Genomic DNA, 23221 nt, shown 5'->3' with positions numbered 1-23221 from the left:
CAGAAGGTTCTGTTCGCAAAGCCTGGGAAAGTTCAGATGGAAAGACGTAGACAGCGGAATGCCATGGGGTAACAGTCAGAAAGGGACCTGGGGTAAGGCATTTACCTTCTCTAAACCTCAGTTTCATCTGTCAAATAGGAATAACAGAGACCCCTGCCTCACTGGAGCAAAGGGAGCCATGAATGAGACAATCTACTCAAAGCTCGAAGCCTCGTGTATCCTAAACCCTCACCAAAGTGAGGGTTTAGTGTCATTGGTTTATGCTTAAAAAGGATGATTCTCATAGGAATCAAAGGATGGTTTACTTGTTTTAAAAACATTGCAGTGAAATTCAGCATTGTGGCAAAACATTTGAATCGTACAAAAGTTCTTGAAGTTAAAAAGTAAGAGTCAAATTCTCTGCCCATTATCTCCCTCTCTCCCCTACTTCTGTTCTCTCAACAAAACAGACTCCCTGGGTTCCAGACTTGCTTGTAGTTCATGTGGATCTGAGCACGTTGGCCTCAGACTTTGAATCTGTACAATGGGGGTAGTGTTAAAACTATCTCCAAGAGGTGTTAAGACCTTGGAATCGTGCCTGGCACAGAGCCAGCTTTCAATACTTGTTTGCTCTCATCTTTCAAGTGAAAAAAAAAAGAAGAATACATGATAATTAAGCTTGATTCACTTCTAAAATGATGTCGTTTATGGACCAACCACCCTCCCCTAAGAGTTGATGACATGCATAAAATTATGAGCATCTTCAAGAATGTGTTAATACATTTTCTCATTTCTTGGGATGTGATCTATTGCAAACGCCATAATATGCACGTAGCCATTCTCTCTGAGAATATCCAGAAATAAACAGACTACCTCTTGGGACAGCTCAACACATTCTTATTGGAACCTTTTATATCAGACAGTTCTTTTGTTGAATCAACAGCTACCACTTACTAACTTCTGATTGGTAGCTTCTGTTTTGTTTGGATTTTCCTTGCTGGAAGAATAAAGAACACAAAGAACAGAATCACAACCTTGACAGTATTCTCAGCGTTGGATTTTGGTGCACCCGAAGGACTTCTCTCAATAAAACTTTTATCTCTGCCCTGGCACAGTCTCTGCAGAAAAATATATGCTCTTTTACCCATATATCATAAGTTGGGTCTGTTTTCTAGTTTTCCCATTCTCAGCACTTTTGGTCAAGAATTTATGAGACTAAAACTAACTCTAGGGAATGAGGATCTGTCATCTTTAGGAAGTTAAGACAACTGTGTCTTTACCACATGATATAAAATGATCAGATGGGAGTTAGTAAATGCTTTATTCTCATTTTTTTCAAAATGTAAAGAGCCAAAAATAAAAGCATAATAGACTATTTCTAGGACTGATTCTGAAGGAAAAAGACTAGACAAATGAATAATGGCTCCAGAAACCTGAAGGTGACATTTAGATAGATTTGAGGAGACGTTTGATGATTTCTTGCCAGAAAAAAAAAGACGCATTTTTATAAATGCGTGGCTAGAATAACTCTAACATAAATCATATAACAAAGTAGATTCAATTTTAAGAGATGAGAATGGTTGTCTTATTTTCACATACAATAATTGTTGCCAGGAGAGTTTAGGGTTACTAGCTTGTATGATTAGAACATGTTGAAAAGTATTTTTTATTACTATTTTATAATAGACTTAGTTTTCTTTTTGTTTTGTTGTTGTTGTTGTTGTTTTTTGTCTTTTTGCTATTTTCTTTGGGCCTCTCCCACGGCATATGGAGGTTCCCAGGCTAGGGGTCTAATCGGAGCTGTAGCCACCGGCCTACGCCAGAGCCACAGCAACGCGGGATCCGAGCCGCGTCTGCAGCCTGCACCACAGCTCACGGCAACGCCGGATCGTTAACCCACTGAGCAAGGGCAGGGACCGAACCCGCAACCTCATGGTTCCTAGTCGGATTCGTTAACCACCGCGCCACGACGGGAACTCCTAGACTTGGTTTTTAATGTAATAGTTCTATAAGTCACCTTGTCTTGGTTCAAATCTTGGCTCGTCTCTCTACCTAAGTCTCTTGAACTATGAAGTGGTCCTTGTAAGAGTTGAATAACATGATATATGACAGGCTTAGAACATGATAAGCCCGCAGTAAATCTCTTTGTTGGAAGGACTCTTTTTACATGGCAAGCGACATCATTTGGGAGGAAGTCAACTGATGAGCTCATTACTTTACCATGGAAACTGCTGTATCTTCCAGAGCACTTCATCACCTGTTTGTGGGTTTTTCAATAGATCCATCTCTCTCTCTCACCCCCCCTCTTCTCCTCCTTCTCCCTCCCTCCTCCTTCTTCCCCCCTCCCCATTGCTCTGGCTCTCGTACTGTGTTTGAGGATTGTTTTCCCTTTTATAAAGTATTAAGACTAGGGGATACCTATTCCATTCTACATCGCATTCTATCTGAACACTGGCCCTAGGCGCTGTAGATTGTTAGAAAGGTAGCTGTTGAGAATCACTAAACAGGAGATGCTGAGGTTGCAGGGTCCAGCTCGGGTATGTGCGGTGTGCCAGGCTGTGGAGGCTGTGGTGGCGGGGGGAGGGGGTGCTCCTGGAGGGAGGTGCTGGCGACCCAGATTGCAGGGGACACCCGCCCTTGGCTTGGTGCCCAGCGCCAAGCACTAAGATGATCTGGGCCTGAAGAACTCGGGGAGGAGTGTCGCCCTTGGAGATGGAGTGATGGGACCCCCAGCTGGGCAGAGAGAGGCACAGTCACCCAGGCCCTGAGGCTCCAGGTGCCCTAGGAGCTGCAGGAGGGGCCAGTGCCAGGTCAGTGTGAAGCAGGGCAGGAGGACTTTGGATAACAGAAAATAAGACAAATCCAGTGGGCTTCTCCCTCATTTGAAAGCAAGGCATAAAATGTATGATGCTGTATTTGTTTGTTCTGAATGGGCATGTCCTCTGTCAGGAAGAAAATTTGGCCAGACAGGAGTTCCCGTCGTGGCTCAGTGGTTAACGAATCCGACTAGGAACTAGGATTGAGGGTTCGATCCCTGGCTTTGCTCAGTGGGTTAAGGATCCGGTGTTGCCGTGAGCTGTGGTGTAGGTTGCAGACTCAGCTCAGATCCCAAGTTGCTGTGACTCTGGGCCAGTGGCTACAGCTCTGATTAGACCCCTAGCGTGGGAACCTCCATATGCCGTGGGAGTGGCCCTAGAAAAGGCAAAAAGACACACACACACACACACACACACACAAATTTGGCCAGACAAAAACAGCCCAACTTAAAGAAACAATGACGTTTAGCAGTTTTAGCTTGAAGGATAAGCATCACCTTTGTTTTCAAATTAATATGCTAATGTACTAAAGCATAGTGGGAGGTTCCTGTATGTGTATGGGAAAGGCAGGAACCTCTTGTTTGGATACAGATACAGGATAGTTTGCTGTTTGGGATTCTGTGACCATTTTACAAAAAAAAGAGAGAGGGAAAAATACTGAAATCAGAATTTTGTAACGCTCAAATGAAGGCATTCGTAACATCAGAGTTTCTGTTGTGGCTCAGCAGGTTAAGAACCCGACTAGTATCCGTGAGGATTTGAGTTTGATCCCTGGCCTGGCTCAGTGGGTTAAGGATCCGGTGTTGCTGCAAGCTGTGCTGTAGGCTGGCAGCTGCAGCTCCCATTTGACCCCTAGCCTGGGAACCTTCATTTGCTGCAGATCAGCCCTAAAAAAAAAAGGAAAAAATTTGGTAACATCAAATTCAATTGTCTCCCAAAATGCATAGCAATAACTTTCTCCACTGCAGATTGAACACGTGTGCCTCATCTAGAAGATGTGCTTGTATCTGTTTAGCCGGCAGGGCCTCGTCTGTATAAGGTGGTGAATGGGCTTAGGAGACTGGAAAGATGAGGAAGGCAGATGTTTGAAGGTTGTATTTATGAACGGTTAGGGTTTTCTGTGCCTGCCTATTTATCGACAGAGAAAGATGTCACGGGATATGGCTAGATTTTTTTTTTTTTAAAAAAAGCTGGTTACAAAATAGAGTTTAAGCACAAGTACTTAAATATATGCATGGAAAACATATAGTAACATTCAGTGTATGGAAAAGAAAATACTAAAAGAGATGCACTCTGTATCCCACTGGAGCGTCAGCGCCCCAGCGAAAGGAAATTTCAGGAGGAGAGGGAGCATGTTTGATTATCACTCTCTCTCTGGCACCTTGGCTGAGGGTTGGCATGACGTATGTACTCAGGAAATACTTCGCCAAAACAATTGAGTTGCTAGAAGTGGAAATCTTTTTTTTTTTTTTTGCTTTTTAGGGCCACACCCACGGCATATGGAAGTTCCCAGGCTCCAAGTCGAGTCAGAGCTGTAGCTGCCAGCCACAGCCACAGCAACGCACCGAGCCACATCCAAGACCTACACCACAGCTCACAGCAACACCGGATCCTTAACCCACTGAGCAAGGCCAGGGATCGAACCCGCATCCTTATAGATACTAGTCGGGTTTGGTCATCACTGAGCCCTGACGGGAACTCCTAGAAGTGGAATTCTTGATGGTTTTCATCTTGTTTCTCATGTAAATTTTTTTTCTCATTTTTCTGCCACAAACCCATAAAAGAAAATGATTGTCTTCTAATTTAAATGTAAGGTGTAGGTATTTGAGGTCTAGGAAAGGACCAGTTGGTTGGCTGTCCTGGCTCATTGTATGCATCTCATGTGTCTGGTCGTACAGATACAGAGGCATGCATGCTGGGCATCAACTGCTCAGTGGGAGTTGGTGTGGAGCTAGCGATAAGGCAGTGAAAGAATAAGAAAACCAACAAGTCAAGGTTACAGAATGAGTTGAGTGCGTGGTGGGCAGAGGCTCACCTTTAATTTATCATCTCCTCTACGTCTTTTTTTTTTCATTTGCTCCATGGCCAGCACACATGGCCGTGCCGGTACCACTGTGGATGCACAGTCTTTCTGTGTGAATGAATGAATGAATGAGTGGGAGACCAGAGGACGACCGAGATTGTCTGGCTTGCAGGAGAGACCTTGTCAGTGTTTGGGATGTTTTTGATTCTGATCAAAAGGACAGGACATATTAAGGCAATGTATGTGGCTGGCCAGACCTGAGGTCCTATGGCCTGGAAAGAGCTCTGGTAAGGGGGGGGGGGGAAAGGGAGAGAGGCCTTGGAAATAGGTGGCATGGGGCTGGAGGGGAGACGTCACTGTGACAAGGGCATCTGTGCACATGGGGGGATCTGCCTGTGGGGACCGGAAAAGTTCAGGTGCAGTCTGGGAGTTGAGAGTGAAACAAAAGGATGTCTGATGCGTAGCCCCTGTCCTGTTGATCAGCAAGTGATGATGGCGTTGGAATGGCTCCATTTGAAGCCGTGTAGATTCCTGACTCCGTAATAGAGGCTGCAGGACACCAGCAGATGGTGATGGAAGCTGAGAACAGACGCTCTTGGAAGGGCTTTAGTACAGAGGACAGGCACATGGGACAGCAGCAGAGGACATGCTGGAAACCATAATTTAGAAGATGGAAGATTCAAAAGCCTAAAGCAAACCCAAGAGAGTTATAAGGACAAGAGATGACCCACAGCATTGCAAGGACCTCACAGCAGAAGAATGAATATGTTACTTTTATTTTGGTCAGGAGCAAGCTGGAGTGACCTCAGGAAAAGTATACACTGATAGAAATAAAACACTGCTATCATGGAATGCAAAACTGGATGTTAACCATTTCAAAGAGAGCTGGTGACCCAAAACGTGTTTTCTGCCCGAGTTGCCACTAGTTTCCAAGTAGACAGTCCATCAATGAACATATTGTAATGATGCTGCCTCCTCCTGCTCTTAAGCTACTTAAATACCAGTTAATTTGAATATGTAGCCGTGCTTGTCAAACCTAGTGCCCTGCGTTATGGGAGACACTTCTGTAAACAGAGGAACAAATATATGAGGTTATAAACACATGATAGTGATAAGGCTAAGAATCACAGAAACCATTTTCTTTTGAAATACGAAGCTTGCCTAGGATACTTAAATATTCCTGCTGGTCTTTATCAGGTTTGCTGTACTCAGTTCTAGTGATTCAACATGAATGAATGTCTAAGACAATATTTCTGCAGATAAAGGGAAATTATTGAAATGAATTGCCTCATTTGGGATTCTTGGTAGGCTTGGGAGTCAGATTTATTTTTGCTACTTTATGGTATTTAATATCATTAAACTGGCTAAAAATCTCAAAGATTCAGGAGCTAATTGTTGAGGATTTTTTTTCACTGCATGACTGTTTTTTTAAAATATTATGACTCCACGGGATTCCCGTTGTGGCTCAGTGGAAACCAATCTAACTGGCATCCATAAGGACACAGGTTTGATCCCTGGCCTCGCTCAGTGGGTTAAGGATCTGGTGTTGCTGTGAGCTGTGGTGTAGGTCACAGACACGGCTCCGATCTGGTGTTGCTGTGGCTGTGGTGTAGGCTGGCGGCTGTAGCTCCGATTTGATCCCTAGCCTGGGAACTTCCATATGCTGTAGGAGGTGCGGCCCTAAAAAAGGCAAAAGACAAAAAACCAGGTTGGCTTCAGATGTGACATTTACAACAAAAGGTGAATGGAATTGATGTGTGAAGATGTCACAGATATACATCAAAAATTTTTCAGACCTTAGCTTATGGCCAGATCACAAGAGCAATAAAGGACCATCCATAGGTCTCCACTGGCTCAATAGAAAAGATATTATGGCCAGTACATAGGCCTATAAATTTTTCTTACATCATCTTCGAACAACGTTGTAAAACTGCTCCTTATTTCTGCCTTTGCCTTGTGTAATCTTGAAGGATTCCCAAAAGATTCTGTAACCCGTTTTTGGGCACGCTGAAGACTGTCATTCAAGAAGCATCCCAAATTGAGGCCACCAGATGTTCCCCCCGCAACAGTAAATCAGAGAACAAGCATACTTTGAATATTCTGCATATATTTACATATTGATGTCAAGAGTCCCTAACTCCAATTATGTAAAATAAAATTAATTAGTGCAGCCTCCTGCAAAACCCACATTCACATCCAATATTCAGGGCAAGACAGCCTGGAAATACCTATCGCATCTTAAAGCCAATTAGCTTGATTTCTTCTGGGAATAGGAGGGCCAGGCAGGCCCAGCTACGTCGGTGCAATAAGAACAGACATAGGAGCGTGAACTTGAACATAGGGAGTCGGATCAAAGGCAGTTGCTCCTGAGCATCTGTGTTCTCCTTCCCAGCGAACATTGCCTGTGTTTACACATAGACAAACATGTTCTTCTCACGCTCCCTCGAGGATTGGGTGGCATTCATTCCCTGTGCTTGGTTAGGCTTCGTTCTCCAGCCCCAAGGAGCAGCAGATAGCAGAGCCAGTGCATCTTCCTGGTGATTGGGTGATTTCCTGGTGATAGGATGCGCCTTTCCTGATGTGGCTTGGTCAAGGCTGTGTGCTGCCTGGGGAACCTTCACCTTCCCTAACCTGCATCTATAAATTCTCTTAATCGTTCCTCAGCATCAACTCAGTCCACCATAACCACATTAGACTCTGTAGGCAGAGCTTCTTTTGAAGTTCAAGTTTGCGTGGGTGGCCTGGGCCAAGTTATTGGCTGCCCCAAGGCTGAAATGTCTCATGCTTGCATGAAAAGGCAAGATGTTGCCTTTCTTTTGCCAGTTGTAAAGATTAAATAAAACGTCATCACTACGTGCCCAGAACATGGTGCATACCTAAAAAATGTTAGCTCCTCAGAGTCCCCATCATGGCACAGTGGAAATGAATCTGACTAGAAACCACGAGGGTGGGGGTTTGATCCCTGGCCTTGCTTAGTGGGTTAAGGATCCGGTGTTGCCGTGAGCTGCGGCGTAGATCGCAGACGAGGCTCAGATCTGACATTGCTGTGGCTGTGGCGTAGGCTGGCAGCTGTAGCTCTGATTAGACCCCTAGCCTGGGAACCTCCATATGCTGCAGGTACGGCCCTAAAAAGCAAAAAAAAAAGTTAGCTCCTTTTCTTCCTTTAAGACTCAATCCAGGGAGTTCCTGGTCTGCCTCCAGGGTCACAAACTTGACTAGTATCCATGAGGACTCTGGTACGATCCCTGGCCTTGCTCCGTGGGTTAAGGATCCAGCGTTGCCTGAGCTGTGGTGTAGGTCCCAGACGCGGCTCGGATCTGGTGTTGCTGTGGCTGTGGTTTAGGCTGGTGGCAACAGCTTGGATTCCATCCCTAGCCTGGGACCTTTCATATGCTGCAGGTACGGCCCTAAAAAGCCAAAAAAAAAAAAAAAAAAAAAAAAAAAGACTCAATCCAGGTGTGACTCGTGAATCAAAGGCGGAGTCTCTCTGTGGATGCGGGGATGCTCAGGCACCACCTGCCTCAACGATACCTCCCCCCTCTTTATAGCACCTATTTGTTGTTTGCATCCTGAAGGCTTGATGTGCGGTTGGCCCCCCTTCGGTAGCTGCTGGATTCTGGAAGGTGGTAGCAATGGCTAAAGGGAGGTGACAGGTGGAGTAGGATGAAGACGACTCAGAATTGTGGAAATTTAATCAGCAAGGGGGCATCTCCTCATCTCCCTCTTTAGCGTGATTTGGATATATTTCAGAGTAGCTAGAAGAATTAAAACAGTCAAGTCATTCGTAAAAAAACAAAACAAAACAAAAAAACCCCACTTCATTTACAGCAGCTTCTGTCCCATTCTCTCTGGCTTTCCTCGTCTACGACAAGCACAAAATTGGAAGATCCAAGACAATCGTTGGAAATAGATGTCTGAGCGTCACATTAAATTAGCCCTCAGGGAAAAGTCCTGAGAAAGATCAGAGTATTTATTTTATCTGGATTGGTCAGCTCTGCTCTGGCACAGACCTCCTTTAAGCTCTAGATATCTGAACAGAGACCTCAAGAAATTTCCTATCAACATGTGAAACCTCAGAGGCAAAGCTATTTTCCCAGTTACACCAGACCAGTGATGTCTAAACTGGCCACACAAACTGTTGATGAAGGGCACAAGAGGATCTGTTGGGTTGAGAGAAAAAAAAATTCAAGCTTTCATTGATATTAAAAATCCTTTAAAAATGTCTAGTTGCGTGTATCTATCATATATCCGCTAATGGAACATGGGTGTAATTAGTAAATGCATAGGCATGCGTGATGCCGTCCATTTTTTTGTGTGTGATGGGGTTAAGGTGGTTTGGGGCCTAATGCACTCTCCCTTCCCTCTCCCAGACTGTGGTTTTTGAACTTGCTCTCCCGAGCTAACGTCAGCATGCTCAAGAGGAAGCAGAGCTCCAGGGTGGAGGCCCAGCCGGTCACTGACTTTGGCCCTGATGAATCTCTGTCGGACAACGCGGACATACTCTGGATTAACAAGCCAGTAAGTCGCTTTTGTCAAGTTTGGAGAAGCAGACACGGGTATAAAGGATACTTGATTCACTTTTTTTCAAAATGCAGGTACCTTTAGCTTTGAGACCTCCGTGTGAGCTGCAGTTGAATATGGATGAGTCTCGGAGTCTGCAAGTAGAGGATTTGAAATAATGAGGTGCCCCCATGAGTTATAATAGAGGAGACACCGCATGGCGGTCTTGCTCCCCTCTCTTCCCCTCTGTGCGTGCCAACCTCCAGGTCACAAGGTGTTGAGATCACGCCACCTGTCAGGCCCCCGCAAAGCCGCAGAGCAAGTGACTAAGCCGTTCTACCAGACCTCCTGGCCCGACGTGCTCCCCACGCATGACTCCGAGGAGAGAATCATGTTTGGAATTAAAGGTCTCCTTTGGAGCTGCAGGTAGAGGGGAATGAGCTAGTGGGTAGTGTCTCTGAAGAACCTTGTCACCCTCTCTGCCTAATTAAGCTGATGAGAACTTGAGGGAAGACCGGCTACACCACGGGTCCTGGTACCCGCCAGTCTCGCAGCCAGAGCTGGGGGCAGAAAGGCACGAGACTCAGCCCTATGTTCCCACGTAGGACAAACTCCGTTATCCACCTCCCAACAGGGGCTGACGTCAGGAAAGATCCCTCTGCTCTTGCGGCCAGTCTTTCCTTTCTTTGACCATGATAGAGACGATGGGCCTTGGTCCCCGTCCTGTCCCCTCGAATCTGCCCTCCAGACTGCTTGTCACCTGCTCACATTCATTTCCACATTTCTGCTCACGTCGTCCTGCTTTATAGTCATGGAAACATCCTTGTTGCCTACAACGCAGATTAAAATGCTTCCCTGTTAGCTACAGGGCTAATTAAAATGCATGAGTCTTACATGCAAGGCTCTTTGTATTTTGATCTCGCTTGTCCAGCAGCTGCCCTTTCCTGTATCGACACACTGTCCACTTAGCCGTGGTGTCCTACTCCTCCAAGATGTCCAGCCTGTTCAGATTGTTTCCTTTGCCTGGAGGCCCTTGCCCAGCAGCTCAGCTCAGTCAGATGCCCCTCACCCATGGAGACTGGCTCAGCTGTCCCCCTGCCCCCATAGGCTCTGAAAGTTTCCCCATTGGACCCTCCCCGCCGAAGAGGGAATGAAGCCCTTCTCTCCCCACTCACCCTCCTTGACACTTACACAGAAGTAGACATTCTGTTGCACATAAAACCAGATGTTATGCATGTCAGACTGAAACGTCGTGATGAGTCAGAATGGTGCTGTGTCCACTACTGTGTCCTCAGAGCCTAGCATGACTTCTGACACATAGTAGGTCTTCCATTCCTGGGAGAGAGAATTTGAACCCAATAGAGAAATCAAGCACGAACTTTTTCCTACGGCCCCACCATGTACAGAGCTTTCTGAGAACTTCTGAAGAAGGGAGTTTTATAGATGTCACCTTGGAAGCACTAACTAGAACAATTAATGCTTAATGAGAATTTGTTCTTCAAATTCAAAACAGTTGTGTTGTGGGAGAACTTATCCTTGGGTGTTCTTTTATGTGATTAAATACTTTGTGTTGGAGGCCCGGAGGGGGCTAAATTCACATGCTGATGTTTATTGAAGCTTTCCTAATTGGCATGAAAAGTACATCAACCTTTAAAATGTATTTAATCATCAGTGACTTATATGCTATAGAATTAGCAGCATTATGTCTTCACTCAGATATTACAACTGTCAGATTAATATTACAACCCACTCACCAGCCTACACATGTCTGAGCCTCCTCAAAGTTCTGACAAGCTTTTCCGTTTTTCATCCTGGGTGCTTGCTAGCTTGTGTAGCTGCAAGGTCCGTCTACTGTGTGGCCTGTGCATACGCAGGATAGTCAATAAATAACAGATGGAAATTCTGCTTAGGAATGGTGTACTCGTTAATTACATAATAGTATTAATTCTGTGGGCTTCGCATGCAGAGGCATTTATGTGCGTTATCCTAGGTGTTAGGATAAACCTTTTATGTCCTACACACATACGCACACATATGCACATTTATCTTTCTAATTCCTACATCTTTATGTTAGGGTTAAGGAAAATCTTCAGCATGCACAGTGCCAGAATGGCACAAAAACGTATTTTGGGGCATTTGGGAAGAGAAATCTGGGCTAAAATTGTACAAAATTTGTTCTCCAAAGTAAAAAGGAAAGTTCTTTTATTATTAACCTTTGAAAATATAGGATGACAGCAGATTTTAAAGTATATTTTTATCCAAGGATGTTACATATGCGATACAACAGTAAGAAAACCCTAGGAGTTCCCGTCATGGCACAGTGGAAACGAATCCGACTAGGAACCATGAGGTTGCGATTCGATCCTTGGCCTTGCTCAGTGGGTTAAGGACCTGGCATTGCCGTGAGCTGCGGTGTAGGTTGCAGATGCGGCTCGGATCTGGCATTGCTGTGGCTGTGGTGTAGGCCGGAGGCTACAGCTCCGATTAGACCCCTAGCCTGGGAACCTCCATGTGCTGTGGGTGTGGCCCTAAAAAAAGACCAAAAAAAAAAAAAAAAAAAAAAAAAAAAAAGAAAGAAAAAGAAAACCCTAAATATGGGAAGGATTACACTCATTTATTTTAAGAAACATTTGGGGTCTACCAAGATGGGCCACTGTGTTAGATTTCAAGGAAGTTGCAGTAACTATAATGTGGTCCCCGAGTCCGGGTGCTCATAGTACATTAAACAAGTGAAAATGTAATAGCACGTTAAGTTTCTACCTGTTTAAATTGAATCAGAATCTCCCTATGTTGTGGCCTTGTGCCTTGGAACATATAAGAGGCACCGGGGTAGCCTGACGAGGTTCACAGCGAGCCTCTGGTTCTAACTAATGCAAGACCACAGACAAGCCCCTTAACCTTCCTGAGTCTTCGTGTTTTCCTGTGGACATTGGCTGCTTTGAGAATTAAATGATGTGAAATATGTGAAAATATTTAGCACCTTATAAGTCTGTAATGCATTGGATTCCTTCCTGTTCTCCCTGCTGGCAAAATATTTTCCTCTCAGTATTATGTTTTCCAAAGAGTGTAGTTCACAGCACAAGCCCAGGATGTTTCATGGCATCAGATAATAACTCTGGACCATCTCTGCAGTGGGTTCACTCTCTGCTGCGCATCTGTGCCATCATCAGCGTCATTTCCGTCTGTATGAACACGCCCATGACCTTCGAACACTACCCTCCTCTTCAGTACGTGACCTTTACGCTGGACACGCTCTTGATGTTTCTCTACACGGCAGAGATGATAGCGAAAATGCATATCCGGGGCATCGTCAAGGTGAGTGTTTCTGTGCTATTTCAACTAGAACCCCGAAGGCATTGAAACTCTAAATCAGTGTGATATTTTTCCACTCATTTCAGTAAAGCAAAACATCTCTTTATTTCATCAACATTGAAGTCCTTTTAAAAAGGGTGTAACTCCAGATATTTGGTGGAAATGTGATACAGAAGAATATTTTCAAAGTGAAATAAATCATGGAAGGCTCAAAGCCTTGGAGTCTCTGGGAAGGAGTGAGATGGTCCCACCACTGGCTTCAGTAAGGCCAGAGTAGGGGTTCCTCACGCCCCCCCTGCAGGCAGATCACACCACCTCACCCAAGGGAGGCACCTGTGGATTTATGGGATGAATTTGCAGTGTGATGATAATCAGCGGGCTATCTTTTACCGGAGGCCTTCTAACGCCATAAAGAGGTCAAAAGAAAGCGCTTGAGATGGAAAGGAATTCCAGGACTGTAAGAAAAGGAATGTGTAGCATGAAATTGGCACTGTTGGGAGACAGAAAAAGAATAAATAAAAGAAAAAGGAAAAGAAAGAAGAGGAAAAGGGAGCGTATTTCTGTTGTGGGATATGTCATCCTTCGTAACACTAACCTTCGCTAAGGCTACAAATATTATGAGGATGATGCTGTCTCTAAAGAATTTTGAATTGTGCTATTCAGGGAGACAGTGGTACAATGAAATAGCAGAATGCGAATTAGGGTCTGACAAATGACAGATTTGACTCAAATCCTAGCTGTTTCATCTACCGGCTCTATCAGCCGCTCACGTTAGGTCGTGTTGACGGAAGAGGGTCTTACCGAGTAGCAGGACCTCAAGACTTTAACAAGGCAGTGCCTTAGATGTAGTTGTTGGGTCAATTTCGCTGCTTCTCTTTATAGGTAATTCAATTGTGCGCTTTAAAAAAGAGGGACCACAGACCATGCACTTTTAGTTGCAATGCTTAAAAAGCATTTTATTGTGGAAATTTGAAAATTTACACAAAAGTAGAGATCGTAGTTGTAAGGAATCCCCATAACTCAGCACCAACAGTTATTAATAGTTGCCCAGTTCTATTTCGTTTTAATGAAACTGAGAAATCCGATCATTTCAGAAACTCCTTATGCATCGCTGATAAAATCTTTTTTTACATATTACATCTAGCACAATTAACAATAATTTCTTAATGTAGGCTAATAGCCAATCTGTATTCATAATTCCTCAATTGTCTAAAATATTTTCTTTTATAGTTAGCTTCTTTGAGAACTCAAACTGCACAAAGTATATTTGTTATATTTTAAAATCACGTTTAAGTCTCTTTAAATCTATTACGTATAGGCACACATGCCCCACAGAAAATTTTCCATGGCATTGATCCAGTGGGAAATGAGTCTTTTGTAGAATGTTCTGCATTCTAGATTTAGAAACTTGCTTCCTGGTGGCTTTCTTTAATAGTTTCTGTTGGAGTTCCCGTCGTGGTGCATCGGAAATGAATCTGACTAGGAACCATGAGGTTGTGGGTTTGATCCCTGGCCTTGCTCAGTGGGTTAAGGATCCGGCATTGACATGAGCTGTGGTGTAGGTCACAGATGCGACTTGGATCCCACATTGCTGTGGCTGTGGTATAGGTCGGCAGCTGTATCTCCGATTTGTCTCCTAGCCTGGGAACCTCCATATGCCATGGGTGCAGCCCTGAAAAGCAAAAAAAAAAAAAAAAGTTTCTGTTTATTTCATATTCCCTGAACCTTTTTGACTGTCAACCAGGAACATACACAGGTGCCTCTTTCACCATGTGTTCACCACAAAATAAGTTGTCAAACTTTTTGCTATTTGCCAGCCTGATGGGAACTCCGACAGAAACTATTAAGGAAATCCACCAGGAAGCAATTTTCCAAATCTAGAATGCAGAACATTCTACAAAAGACTCATTTTCCCAATGGATCAATGCCATGGGAAACAGTTGACGGTTCTGTAGTTTTAATTTGCATTTCTGTTTTGAGAGTGAGGGAGAACCTGAGTCTATATATATAAAGGCAATTTTCAGGTTGTTATTATTTTTCTTTCATATCTTGGACACACTGTGTTAGGACTAATAGTCCTTTGTGGTGTAGGTTGCAATTATTTTTCCCCATTCATCATTGTCTGTGGCTTTGCTCGTGGTTTTTGTGTCACACACACTTCTTCCTATCGCACATCATGGGCAGTCTTTCCATTCTGTCAAGTCTGTTCTTGCATCTTAAGGAGGCTTTTCTAGTTTTCCTCATGCAGATTTTGCATTTTTTTTTAATATTTATGCTTTGATATTTTATCTTTTTGCTCTTGATGTAGGGTCTTATGTCTTTTTAGTACATATTCTTACTGTTGTTCTTTTAAATGAAGGTCGTTGGGTTTTTGTTTGTTTGTTTGTTTGTTTTTTAGGGCCGCACCTGTGGCACATGGAGGTTCCCAGGCTCGGGATTGAATCAGATCTGCAGCTACTAGATTACACCACAGTCACAGCAACGCCAGATCTGAGCTACTTCTGCAACCTACACTGCAGCTTGCAGCAGGATCCTTAACCCACTGAGCGAGGCCAGGGATCAAACCCACATTCTCATGGATACTAGTCAGGTTCTTAACCCACTGAGCCACAATGGGAATTTCAGGGTTGTTGATTTCTATATATTAAATCTTGCTACTTAACCAAATTTACTAAATTCTTGTATTATTTATATAGTTTTTTCATTCATTCTTTTGGTAATTCCATAACATCATATTATGTTCAAATAAAGACAGATTTGCCTGTTTCTTTCCAATTCTCAAGTCTCTAGTTGCTGTCATTTATTTAATTGGGTCAGCTAATACTGCCAACAAGATTTTAAATAGTTTAGCGCTACTGAACATCTTTGTTCAGCTCCTAGCTTTTCTAGAACACCTCTAGTGTTTCCTCATTAATTAATTTGAAGGATTCGGGTTTGAAGTATGAATGTTTTATCAGGCTAATAGCATAAACATTGATTCCAACTTTGGAGAGTTGTATGATAAATAGTTTTTAAATTTTGTTGAGTGATTATTTTTCTCTTTTGCTCTTGAAATAATGTGGATTTCCTAGTAATTGAAATGTCCTTACATTCCCAGAAAAAAGCTCAGCTGGGTCATGACATAGTTTTGTTCTTTTTTTTTTTTTTCATTGTATTTGTTATTATTTTCCTTATTTAAATTTTGTCTAATCTTTGTCAGGTTTTGATATTAGATTTTCTGTGTGTGTAGTGTGTGTGTGTGTGTGCGTGTGCACTTTTATGCTCTAAAATAATCTGAGTAATCTTGAATAATCTGGGAACTCTTTTTTTTTTTTTTTAACCTAAAATGTTTGATAGAAATCCCCTGTTACCCAAGGAGACAGGTTGGCGGGGAGCAGGGAGAGGGATGGACTGGGGCTTTGGGATGGAAATGCTGTAAAATTGGGTTGTGATGATCATTGTACAATTGTAATAAAATTTATTGCGTTAACCTCCTCCCCGGAAAGAGAGAAAGAAAGACAAAAAGAAAGAAAGAAGAAGAAAGAAATCCCCCATGAAACCATCTGGTCCTAGTGCTTTTTTGATGGAACTCCCTTTTCTATCTACCAGGGAAATTGGTCTGTTTAGACTTGGCTGATCTGTTTAATGAAGTAAATTTTCTTAGGAAATTATCCATTATTTAGCTTGTTTACTTTATTAACAGACAATTGCTTAAAATAATTTTAATTTCCTCCGTTGGATTAGTATTTTCTCATAATTTTGAATTTTGAATTATTTCAATTAGTTTCCTTTGGTTAGGTTGGCTGGTATTTTGTTTTGTTTTGTTTTACCTATTTTATGTTTATTTTGTTGATTTTTAAAGAGAAGCAGCCTATTTCTTCATTCATTCATTCTAACTCATTACTTTTGCTTTTATCTTTATCAGTGTCTTCCCTTTATTTGGTTTATTTGGGGGCCTATTTCTAGATTTTTGAAGTTGTTCCGCATTTTCATTTCCTTTTTAAATGACTTTTTAAATGATGTTTTACATTTCTTGTTAAAATGGTTTTTAAATCAAAAGGCTGCTCCATTGCCTTTTGGTTTAAAATGCTGCTGCTGAGGAGGTGTGTTTTCCTTCTATGAGATTTGATCTTTTAAATACAAAAAGGGTCTTGCCTTTATTAAAGTCAATAAAGCAGCTTTCGGAGAATATGTCTTGGCATATTTTTCTAGGTACACCATGTGATATTCATTTATTCTGTTTCGTCGTGTTCTTCAGGATTCCTTTAACACTCCAGTTGCACCAGGATCTGTGTTTTGGTCTCTGTTTGTTATCATTTTCTTTAGCTGTGTTTTCTGTCTTTTTCATTTTTCTCTCTTCTGTACTATTTTCCTCACTGCACACTTTACTCTTATGCTCCTTTTAGGTTACTTTTCTTGCTAACGTGATTTTTTTTCATTTCTTTCTAATTATTTCCTGAGCACTTTTCTGTCTTCTTTCACAGTCTCCTATTATTTAGACATCATTTCTGTGCTTTTCAATTTCTAGTTTGGTGATATTTCTGTAGCTTTTTAAAATTTCTTATTTCTTTATTTATTTTTGTCTTTTTAGGGCCGAACCCATGGCATATGGAGGTTCCTAGGCTAGAAGTCGAATTGGAGCTGTAGCCCCTGGCCTAAACCACAGCCACAGCAATGCCAGATCTGGATCCTTAACCCACTGAGCGAAGCTAGGAATCAAACCCGCATCCTTATGGATACTAGTTGGGTTCTTAACCCACTGAGCCACAGTGGGAACTCCTTGACTTTTTTCAGAATTCAGGTTGAATGACCAAAGGCATGCCATTTTTCTGTAATAAAAGTTTTGTTTCTTAGGTTACTTAATGAATTAAGCCTCAGATTTTACATCATAAAAATGACAGCCGGTGTCACTTTAATTGTCACAGCCTAATGAAAAAAAGAACAGAGGCCGACGTTATACATAAATTCATTCCAAGTGAACAGAGCACTGAATGAACAGAGATTTTAATTTTAATAGTTTAAATATTAGATGTGAACGCAGTCGTTAAAAAGAAATAATTTGATTTTTGACCAAATTGGTTTCAAAATGCTGTAAATGAGCCACTTCCAGGATTTCCTGACTTTCGTCGACACTTGCATGATGAGGGAGTTCCTGTCCTGGCTCAGCAGAAACGAATCCAACTAGTATCCACGAGGATACGGGTTCGATCCCTGGCCTTGCTCAGTGTGTTAAGGATCCGGCATTGCCATGAGCTGTGGTGTAGGTCGCAGACGAGGCTCGGATCCCGTGTTGCTGTGGCTGTGGCGTAGGCTGGCAGCTGTAGCTCCGATTCAACCCCTAGCCTGAGAATTTCCGTATGCCAGAGGTGCAGCCCTAAAAAAGCAAAATAAATAAATAAATAAGTAAATAAAATAAAAATAAATAAATGTATTATCTCACTGAATTTTCGCATTTGTGGCCCCTCAAAAATCCTCACTCTATTAATATCATTTTTCTACTGTATAGTTCTGCAAACATGCATGTTTATACAGATCAAAGAGTAAGCTGGAACTGAGATTACATTCTTATATTTAAAACTTAACATATTTTCCTTTGAATATATCTCCAGGAGTAGGATTGCTGGATTATATAATCCCAAACTCCTAATTTACCCTCCTACCCCCACCCCACTCTTTTCCCCTTTGGGGACCACAGGTCTGTCCTCCGTGTCTGTGAGTCAGTTTCTGTTTTGTAAATGAGCTCATTTGTGCTGTATTTTAGATCCACCTATAAGTGATGTTATATGACATTCGTCTTCATATACAACTCTTTAAAATGATCCCTCGCCTGGGCTGGCAGTGTTGTGGTACACGCAAAGTGATAGGTGTAGGTATCGGTAATACTTAAAGTGATATGACCTAATCTGCAAGAAACCAAACCCAGACATTTTATTTCTCAAGACAAAAAAACCGACTCTGTAGCTTTCTAGTATTGACCGCTAGTTTTACTGAGCTGGTGGTTTTTACCAAATATGTGAAACTATAGGTACTATGTGTATGTAACACATTCGGGATGTTGAGCTATTGAAGAGGTAAGTGTAATATCCTCTGAGAGAGTCATGGTTTGAAACCCAAGTACAGTCGTTAAGTTTCCCTTAATCACTGAGCAGACGCTGCTTGAACCGCTGCAGTGAACTTGTAACTTAGACGAAGGAAGGGAGCAGAGCATTGCTCCATCATCAGAGAGCACACCGCCACTCCGTGGATCTAGTTTGCACACTTTGCGTTTTGCATCCACTCTCTTCCCCCAAACAGCATGCTAGGCAGCATGTTTTCAGAAAACAGGGACCTATGTTCCATTATCTCAAATGGGAATATTAGCAATGCATTACAGCTACCCCAGCCAATTTCTCCAAATACCACTAAATTGCTCTCTAATACTAGGTAATAGCCTACCCGCACATTTCTGTCGAAAAAACAGCACACACCCATGGCTCCATCATTCCTACTTGTTGAATTCAGTAGTGGATGTTTTGTGTGCACCCAGCAAAACTGGGAACATGTGCTCTTATGTAAATAAGCAAAGAAATAATCTGTTAAAGTGCCGGAGTTCCCTCTGTGGTGCAGTGGGTTAAGAATCCTCCTGTGTTGACTCAGGTTGCTCCGGAGGCACAGGTTCAGTCCCTGGCTGGACACAGTGGGTTAAAGGATCCAGTGTTGCAACAGCTGTGGCAAAGGTTACAGCTATGGCTTGGATTCAGTACCTGGCCCAGGGAATTCCATATGCCATGGTTGCAGCCATTAAACAAACAAACAGAAACAAAACCTCTCAAAGCTTTTATCTACCATATTTCCTTGAATCTATGAGGTCATCCATTCTCAGATGAGGAATCACTTCACAGATCCTTAGAAAGAAAAAATACTGCTAATTATACGTTGATTGTAAGTTGTAAGACTGTAATGGATGCATCGATTACAAGACGCATCCTAAGTGGTAAACGGTGGTGGGGCAGCAGAGCCTGTGTTTTAAAATTGATGAAATAAGACCAAGTGGTCCTGCATGAGTAGACTCAAGTCGTGGGTCCCAGGAAAGGAGAATCTTCAAGAGGGAAGATGGGGACGAGGAGGTGCTGATGCAGGTAATGTGTTTCTATTGTTAGGAAAATTAAAAAAAGCCAGCAGCTAGCCCCAAAGAACAACAGAGCTGTACCTGTAGTGCACACTGTGCCTTCTGGCAGGATTCATGGACAGCTTCAGGGTTTCCCCTGGCACCTTTACAGATTCGTTAGAGTGAGCACATATTTTTGCAAATGTACACATGCGAATATTTGCATGGTGAGAATTCAGATAGTGAAAAATAAACCTACAGTATTTGAGGAAACTACTGTAATTGTGGTCTGTAAAAGGTATAGAGCGGGGAGGAGGCACCAAAAAATAGAGAAAAAAATCTGCTGTGGGATGTCAGAGATGTGTGGAAGAAAGAGGAAGGTGAAGTGATGTCTTGATGGATGAGGAGGTGTGGTCTCAGGCAGGGGTGATGAGGGGAGGGAATTAAAGGCTTTCACATAGAGAGAGAGCGCTCGAGGCTTTGGGAAGCCCAGGCTTGAACAGCCTGGAGCCTTGGAGCGCCCTGCATCCTCAGAAGCAGCAGGTGGGGTATTGAGGGGATCCTGTGCAGGCAGGCCGGCTGCACCACGGAGGGTCCTGCATCCCTGTGACAAGCTCAGGCCCCTTCAGTGGTCAGCTGAGACACTGAGATGCTTTGGGGATTCAGATCACTATCGGATTTGTATTTGAGGAGTTCACGGTGGTGGGGGGGGTCACCTGCTCCCAGCCCCACAGGAGAGAGAAATTGAAGCAGAAAGTCCGTCTGGCTAGACATGTCCTTAAAACTTTTTATCAGAGGAAGATATTTGTTTAAAGGGTTTCACATCTTTTCTAATGTTCCTCAAGCTTGACTAGATCTGCCAGTGAATGTCCATTCCCCAATAATTTGTTTCTAACTGGCTCCCCCACTAATTCCTGCTCTGAGAAGCCTTCTAGCTCACCAAAAACCTGGAGGCAAAAATAAACCTTTGGGATAATATACGTTTGCGTTGGTGCAAAGCGTCCCATGTATTGCAGCCTGTGAATTTTTCAGACAGTTTGCAGTTGTCTCTTTTTTATCTGGCAGCAGACCTGGGTGGAAGTAGCATGCATCCTCTGAGCCCTGTTGCAGTAATAAATAATAATGCTAAGACAGTGACACATGGGCCCTGGGACCCAGGACAATAAATCATGTGCTTGTGAAACTGTATCCGTGCATATCATTTTATAACTGCAAACTGTATCCCTATAAATGCCGCCAGATGAAGGTGTTTGGTTTCTTTCCTTGTTAAATACTTGCAGGGCAGTTTAAGTTCCTCTCTTATACCGTATAATTGATTGGCAGCCTCCAAGTATTTACCTTTATAAAAACTGACAGATGGCTCTTGAACACCTCATCTCCTCAGGCACCAGCAGGCTGATTTCTGCCCTTAACTCAGGCAGTCTCTGCTCTCCCTTTCTTATTGATGAAACAAACAGATTAAAACCTTTCTTTCATATTGAAGGCATTAAAATTTCTCAAGGACCCCTGGGCCTCCATGTGTTAGGTTCTAGTTTTGCAAGCAGGGAAATGAGACAGTGTGTTATTTGCAAATATTGTAACTTGAGCATTAATACAGTAGGTTTTAAAAAGGATCTTGGGATGTACTGATAAATTGAATCATAGCACCATTTAACCAGCTATGGCGAAGAGTCTTTGAAAATACAAATTGAAAAAGAGGCAACTTGGTAAATATACCAGACACAAAATGCAGTATGAAATTAGGTAACCAAATGCAGCTTTGGACTGCTAGCCCTCCAGTAGTAAAACCAATCTACTGACACCCTGTTGTGGTCTCAGGAAAGTGCAGTGTTTATTGCAAAGCCTAGTGGGAATACCAGTGGCTAAATGCTCAAAGGAGCCCCAAATCCCTGAAGCTTTCAGGGAAGGGGTTTTAAAGGCGGGGTGACAGAGAGAGTTAAGGAGCATGTGACCAGCCAGCTACCACCATCCGGTTCCAGCTGATCTGGGGTCTAAGTGCTGGTGACCAGCATGCAGTTAATGTCTTCAACTTGGAGAAAGTTTTAGTCTCCACAAAACAACTCAAGGATATGGCTCAGAATATTCTCTGTTGAAGAGGAACTAAAGGTCCTTGACTTTGCTTTATGGCTGCACTGTTATTTTGTCTTGTTAGAGTGTTTCCTTTTATTTCTGTATCTTCTCACATCTCTGATTAAATTTACTCTGTGGAATTCCTGGAAGACCTAGGGGGCTGGAGCTTTTCTACAAGCAAGAGGCAGAGGGCATAGCAGGGTCCTGCTTGGCTTCAGTTACATTTCAAAGCATCAAACTTCAGAGTCTCTCTATTCTGTTTATTAAAAGGTATTTGACACAGAGCCTTAGTGAAGATTGGTAATGATTGATATGCCATCAGTTTCAATTCAGTCATATTTATGATTTCATTAGAATGCAAAAATTATATAAACTTTGACCTGATGTCTATTTGGATGGTACGTAGGCTTTGTTGATTCAGACTGCGCTAAATAGGAAATATCCACAAGTTATTTTATCTGTGGTCTTTCATGGTCATGAAGAAAAAGTTTTAACTCTAAGGTACCACCTTGAAAAGTACTCCATCTTTCTCTCTTTGCCACAGAGAATCATTTCTCGTAAGGAGTGATGCTCGTAGCTTCAGCAAATGCATCAATGAATGGATTCATTTGTGAAGCATCTGCGTTTTCTTATTCCTCTCTACATTGTCATCTACAGAAGCTCGTGTGTTTATCTGATCTTTCACTCACTATCTGCTGTATGTCACCTCCTGTGCTAGGTGGTGAGAATACCACCCAATATGGTCTGGTTTCATGTTTCAAGGTGCTGCTAATCTTCAGAACAAACTCAAACATTTCCAGTGGGGTACAGACCTTTTTTTTTTAACGCAACACCAGAGAATATGATTAGAGAAGATTTAAGTAGGAAGCCCAAACTACAACACCTAAGGTATAAATTCATTAGGCACCTGGATGAGAATTACAAAGGGCTGTTCTGTAGGTTACACAACATGAACCTTATTTATATATGTGAGTTCAGTTGTTGGTCATTGCACGATGTTTTCAGTGAAAGCGCTGATCAGAGCAGGGTGTGGTTGGATCAAAGTCTGGAGGAAAGCAGTTGGCAGAGACCACGGGAAGTTTTTCAGGAAGACAGAAGAGCATGAAGAATAAAGGATGCTAAAGGATAAGAGGTTTTAAAAATATATGGGAAAAACTGAGTGTTACTGGCCTTTGCGTCCCAAATCACTATAACACAGCTTATTAAAGGTTTTTATAAATATTGATTAACTCCTGGAAACAGGAGCCAAAAAATAATATGTGAAACTTCTGCTCAATGGATTATTTCACATATTATACCAGGAAAGTAAAACGAAGTCAGTTTTACTTGAGCATTATGTACCATCTAGTGTATGGAGGGCTTCTTGGCGACAGGCAAATGCCACTGTGAATTTCTGGAATATCTAAAGCAGAGAACACGCCGAATAATGCAACTCAAATGACTTCATAATTCAGA

General features: G+C 42.6%; 1 protein-coding gene across 7 annotated transcripts in view; it reads left to right on the top strand.

Annotated features, from left to right (window-relative positions):
- NALCN (sodium leak channel, non-selective) overlaps window positions 1-23221 on the top strand; it is a 317004-nt gene that overhangs the window by 12223 nt on the left and 281560 nt on the right. For all 7 annotated transcript variants that reach the window (XR_014819860.1, XM_084982252.1, XM_084982251.1 and 4 more), the window contains exons 2-3: window positions 9189-9336; window positions 12451-12633. Coding sequence is in view for 3 of the 7 variants with exons in the window: in XM_084982251.1 (XP_084838377.1) it covers window positions 9229-9336; window positions 12451-12633 (291 nt within the window). In the remaining 4 variants the exon portion in view is untranslated. The remainder of the gene's footprint in view (window positions 1-9188; window positions 9337-12450; window positions 12634-23221) is intronic.

The sequence above is a fragment of the Sus scrofa genome, chromosome 11 (assembly GCF_054392235.1).
Source record: "Sus scrofa isolate SSC_HxYL_T2T_F1_AM1 chromosome 11, Sscrofa_HxYL_maternal_Yorkshire_Landrace_v2.0, whole genome shotgun sequence".
In the NCBI taxonomy this organism is placed as follows: domain Eukaryota; kingdom Metazoa; phylum Chordata; class Mammalia; order Artiodactyla; family Suidae; genus Sus; species Sus scrofa.
The sequence above is the reverse complement of the archived record's forward strand: the minus strand, read 5'-3'. Positions and strand labels throughout refer to the sequence as shown.